This window comes from Sinocyclocheilus rhinocerous, unplaced genomic scaffold, assembly GCF_001515625.1.
Source record: "Sinocyclocheilus rhinocerous isolate Xijiao unplaced genomic scaffold, SAMN03320098_v1.1 scaffold286, whole genome shotgun sequence".
Taxonomy (NCBI): Eukaryota; Metazoa; Chordata; class Actinopteri; order Cypriniformes; family Cyprinidae; genus Sinocyclocheilus; species Sinocyclocheilus rhinocerous.
Genome location: NW_015632405.1, coordinates 555,465 through 561,643, shown reverse-complemented (window position 1 = coordinate 561,643; position 6,179 = coordinate 555,465). Strand labels below are relative to the sequence as shown.

General features: G+C 37.9%; 1 protein-coding gene across 1 annotated transcript in view; it reads right to left on the bottom strand.

The window, feature by feature from the left end:
• eef1e1 (eukaryotic translation elongation factor 1 epsilon 1) overlaps positions 1 to 6,179 on the bottom strand; it is a 15,074-nt gene that overhangs the window by 4,439 nt on the left and 4,456 nt on the right. Inside the window, exon 3 of the mRNA XM_016555141.1 lies at positions 559 to 654. Within this exon, the coding sequence (XP_016410627.1) occupies positions 559 to 654 (96 nt within the window). The remainder of the gene's footprint in view (positions 1 to 558; positions 655 to 6,179) is intronic.

Genomic DNA, 6,179 nt, shown 5'->3' with positions numbered 1-6,179 from the left:
GGCCTTTTTTTCATAATTTATTTGTTTAATTTTTTTGGCTAGTAGAAGTTATGAATGGCCGGTAGCTTAAAAATTTAGTAGCCAAATTGTCTGGTGAGTGCAAAAGTTAATTTCAAACCCTGTATATATATATATATATATATATATATATACACACCAGGGGGTGAATATTTTCTTTTCTTTTTTTTTTTAAGAAACTGTACGTCTAACTGACCTTATCTTCAGGAGATTTAAACTGAGTGACACACTAATGCCTTCTGGGTAATGACAACTCTCTGTCAGTCATTTAGTCAGTCAATTACAAACACTGACATGGAGAGATGTGATCTTCTATTCTCTTTCTCTCTAATTCTCATTTAATCCCTTTCTTCCTTTCTCAATGGGCTCCTTCAGGCTCCTTAAACTTCCTTGGCTGCTGTCCTGGGAAATGACATCACTACATGTCTCATCTTTTCTGCCGTGTCAGGTTTCTCCTGTGCTTTAAGCATCTTACTGCTTTAATTGGGCGCTCTGCATCACTTCTCTCAAACGATTGAAGTTCACAGCTGAGGGACTTACAACAATGTGGTGAATGCCGTAATACATGAGGATGTCTGCCAGGGTGAAGACGTTCCCAGCCAGGTAAACTTTGTCCTCAAGGTACTGGTTAAGATCCTGCAAGGGAAGTATAAAAGGACGTCACTCTGGGTCTGCTGTGCTGCCAAAAATGGGAATTTTGGAGGGTTAATGGGACTTCTAAAAAGCCATGCATAAGAATAAAGGAATAAAACTTCAGATGCATTTAACATTAACAGATTCAAAGCTTGCTTTAAACAAAACACATTATATGGTACATTGACAATGAAATTGTTTCACGAATAGTTTAGCAAGATCACCAACATATAAAAGCACTGTTACTGTTAGAACACTGTTGTTCCATTTACTGCAGTTTAAGAGATCACAGCTACTGGCAGTTTAACAGGGCTCCAGACTGAGAATAGAATGAGCACATACTACACTTTGCAGACTTTTTAAGTCGAATTTGCACCAATTTACAATTTAATCACCACTGGTTCGTTTGCATCAGTATGTGAATTATCAAAACCACCACAATGAGACGTTTGTTAATTGCATATTTAAACTGCATGCTAGTGTTTCTTTCACTGCTATATGGCATCTTTGTTTGCTTTGCTCACCATATGCAAAAAACACACAAAGTAACCCGTAATAAAGTAAATCAGTCTTAAACTCCATGTACTGCAAGTTATTTTCCCATTTATGTCTTATGTGAAATTAACCCGAGAACCTGAGAAGTGACCTTTCGTTTTTGAGACTTACATCAGTCTTATTAATGTCGAATTGTTCATATGACATAAATAATAAATGGTATTCCAAACCCATTAATGTTTTTAAAAAAAGTCTCGTATGCTAATCAAGCCCACATTTATTTGATCAAAATATACAGTAAAAACATCAACATTGCGAAATATTATTACAATTTAAAACAACTGTTTTTTTCAATCTTAATATATTTTAAAATGTAATTTATTTCTGTAATGGCCAAGCTGAATTTTCAGCAGCCATTACTCAGTGTGTCACATGATCCTTCAGAAATCACTGTAATATGCAGATTTGGTGCTCGAGAAAAATTCTATAATCAATGTTGAAAAGATTCACGATTATTTTATTAATGTGAAATAAAAGTCTTTTGTAATTATACATGTCTTTATTGATCACTTTTGATCAATTTAATCCATCCCTGCTGGATAAAGTAATAATTTCTTTAAAACATAAAATTTACAGACCTCTAACTTTTGAACGGTAGTGTATATATTAAATATTGGTGTATTTTTTCATTGCTGTTGCCACCATTTGATAAAAACAATAAGGCCTAGTGCAATAAGGTCCATTTTACGTTGTGCTTAAAGGGATAGTTCACCCAAAAAAAAACAAAAAAAAAAAACAATGTCTGTGTCAGCTGCGTCACGCCGGATCTATTTCCTACGTTGTTGTGATTTGATCTGAACGGAAACAGCATAACGTTATCCGTGTGGCGCAGCTGACACAGAACAGCATACGTTGTTTTATGTCCAGCGGATATTCTCCAAAATGGCACCAGGGTGATGCGGAGGAAACGAATTGTTGAATAAAGTTGTTATTTATGGGTGAACTAACCCTTTAAGAACACCCACTTTCTGTGGTAAAATCACTGCTTGTTGCTTTCTTGATCACCTTAATTCATCCAATCTGCTTTTACAGCTGAAACTATCTGTATTATGAAAGGCCTCTTGAGAATGAAAGACCTAAAGCTTGGAGGTATTCAAATACTTCAGTGACTGTAAAATTAACAGTACCACTATTTCAGGGACCAATTAGTTGCTTATTCATATTGCTGTAGTACTTAAAATAGACCTTAAAATAAAGTGTGACCAAATGAATTGTAATATATTGTAGTATTATTGGTTATCTGATTGATGGAGTGCAGGCATAGTACAAGTGTGTGTGCTTGTCTGAGTGTGTGTAAAGAGTGTCTCATCTGAACACTGTTCACTGCCTCCATTAGCCCTCAAGACAATGTGCTGTATTGTGCACAAGTGCTGAAGATGCTCTTGTCCCCTGAGACCTGTACAGACACACACACACACAGGTTTGTTTTTGTCACACACACACACACACACACACACACACCACCCCTGCTATAATATTTAGGCTTTAGAAAGTTTTACATGAAATTCACTCTTGCTTTGTTCAAGGAAGAGTTACTGGACAGCCTACAGACACATCTGTGTTATGCTGGACCATGTAGAATTATGAGATGTTGGTCAGGGGGGGTTATATATTCTGTCTGAAATGAAGCTCAACATTGTGCACAGTTCTGCACTGTACCAAGTGATATGATTTTATTACAACTACTATATACCATCAAGAATGAGAAACATTTTTTCTACATTTGGTTGGAAAGGGATAGTTCACCCAAAAATGAAGATTGTCATCATTTACTAACCTTCAAGTCATTCCAAACCCATAGAACTTGCCTTCATCTTTAAACCATAAATGAAGATATTTTTAATGAAAAGCAAGTACAGTTGAAATCTGTTCATCATTTAAATCAATCATGTCTCTTCAGAGGGCTTGGGTTAAACCACTCAATCAATTCATATGGATTATTTGAAGTACATTTTTTTGGTTGGTAGACAAAAATCTCTCCGGTTACAGGTCTCAGGATTTTTTATTTGTTTCAAAAACAAACAAAAGTCTTATGGGTTTTGAACAACATGAGGGTGAGTAAATGATGACAATTTTCATTTTTGTGTGAACTACAGTATCTGCACAGACCGGACCACCCTTCCTCCAGACTCTAGGACCTTGGTTTCCAAATGAAATACAAAACTTGCTCTCATCTTAAAAGAGGACTTTGGACCACTGGGCAACAGTCCAGTTCTTCTTCTCCTTAGCCCAGGTAAGACGCCTCTGATGTTGTCTGTGGTTCAGGAGTGGCTTAACAAGAGGAATACGACAACTGTAGCCAAATTCCTTGACACATCTGTGTGTGGTGGCTCTTGATGCCTTGACCCCAGCCTCAGTCCATTCCTTGTGAAGTTCACTCAAATTCTTGAATCGATTTTGCTTGACAATCCTCATAAGGCTGCGGTTCTATCGGTTGGTTGTGCATCTTTTTCTTCAACACTTTTTCCTTCCACTCAACTTTCTGATAACATGCTTGGATACAGCACTCTGTAAACAGCCAGCTTCTTTGGCAATGAATGTTTGTGGCTTACCCTCCTTGTGAAAGGTGTCAATGATTGTCTTCTGGACAACTATCAGATCAGCAGTCTTCCCCATGATTGTGTAGCCTAGTGAACCAAACTGAGAGACCATTTTGAAGGCTCAGGAAACCTTTGCAGGTGTTTTGAGTTGATTAGCTGATTGGCATGTCAACATATTCTAATTTGTTGAGATAGTGAATTGGTGGGTTTTTGTTAAATGTGAGCCAAAATCATCACAATTAAAAGAACCAAAGACATAAACTACTTCAGTCTGTGTGCATTGAATTTATTTAATACACGAGGTTCACAATTTGAGTTGAATTACTGAAATAAATGAACTTTTCCACAACATTCTAATTTATTGAGATGCACCTGTATTCCTGTCAGCTGCAGGACTCCTGTTTCTCCTGCTTTAAATGTTGTGATCCTGCCTTACAAAGTGCAGTGAGTTGGTCAGACAGTGCGTGCCATGGGCGTTACATCAGCCCTTCATTACTGTTTAAACTGCCACTATTAACCAGCGATCAGCAGCACTCTGCTCAAGACCCATGCTCGGACAGCCCTATGCCACACACTGACAGCTACTGCCGAGAGGCGTCCGTCCTGCTGAGAGCCTGTGTTAACGAGACTGCCTCTCACTGTCCACAGACAGACGTTTTCTACCTTTAATCCCATCTGAACTGATCTCAGGACAGTGTGTGACCCCTGTTACCCTCAGCATGTCAATTAAAGCCCATGACAGACTGCGGTGTGGATGATTCAGATCCAAACCTCCAATGCTATTATTAAGAACCCCCTGTGACTACATAGGTGCTGAGTTTGGAGTGGCATTCTTTTTGGACACTCAATTGATTCAATGAGAGGATGTCATGTCAATGTTTTCAATCTGTTTTAGCTGCGAGTCTTCATATATGACGTGGGTAAATGTATAATAATGGCAATCTATTCCGGATTCTGGACACTTACAGGAATCAACAGAGCAAAAAATTAAAAGGGAAAAGACAGGAAATTGAGAATTAGTCATATTATCGATATATCTTTGCTGATGAAATAAAATTAGGTAATATCATGTAAAAAATAAAAAAAAGTTGGTCTTATAAAGACATGATGTTCAATGACAAGTGAATTTCACTCACGTCTCACTAGTATGACAGCTAAATAGGCTCTGATTTCAAACTCTCCAAAGTGTGTGAGTGAGTGCTCTGTAAAGACCAACAAAGGTTTCTATTTACAATGTTTTTAACAATGTTCAGCATCATAGCCAATCGAGCACTGAACAAAGTGACCAATCAGTGGTGTTTAAGACAGTCAGTGGCACATCTACTGAATACTAGGCTTGCTGCGTTATACCGGTGTTAAGCCGCAACACCGGTTACGTCATTTGCCTACCACAACACCGCCCCCCACCGTCGTTTTGATTTTTTTTTTTTATAGAAACAAAAATAATTTAGCCTAGTTCAGTTAGAGGACAGTCACTTTAAAAAACTAAACGTTCAACGTAGCGTGCCGAACCGTGCACGAACGACAGTGCACCACGGAGTAGGAGTCAGATTTTATTTATCACGTGAGGAGAGTGAGTCGAGCTGACTGACAAGAGTGAGGTGAGAAAGACAAGACGATGGCAGAAGATCGTTTAGAAAGGAAATGCAAAGGGGCCTGTTTGGTAATATTTTAGATTTTGAAAAGCCTATTGACTGGAAGATTTTTTAAACATTCGTTTCTTATTTATTTGGTTCCACAGTGTTTGCTGATTTTCAGTTTTATATACCTATTTAAATTTTGTGTAGCCCAAGTAAGTTGTTATTTTATTATGCATATATGGTGTATTTTTTTCGTTTTGTTAATAAAGTTATGAGTTTGACGTTGTTGCTTGAATTGAATCAACGCGGAATTGCCGCTAATTTGAAAGTGAAAGTAAAACGCACACGGCACTTTTTCAAGCTATTTGAAAGCCAAGTAATCCGAGGAAAAGAGGGAAAACTCAAACGAACAATTGCTTGACGCCGAATTGCGGAAATTCAATTGCCGCTAATTCGAAAGTGAAAGTAAAATGCGCTCAGAACTTTTACAAGCCATTTGAAAGCGAAGAAAAGAGGGAAATTCAAACAAACTAACACCCCCCTCCCACCCCAACGGTGATACCGGTATTACCGGTGTTGTCACACGTCGATTAACCGGTGGGGAAATTTCCTCACCGTCACAACCCTACTGAATACCACTCAAAATTAGGGTTGGGTATCGTTTGGGTTTTTTTCAATACCGGTGCCATATCGATACTTTTAAAACGGTTCCGGTGCCTAAACGGTGCCTGAACCGATACTTATAAAAAAATAAAATAAATAAAAATTCCCCCCAAAAATGATGGATTGGCCATTAGAATAGAAATAGAATAGAGAGTGCAAATGTTAGAGGGTCAAGTTTTTTAATAAAAAA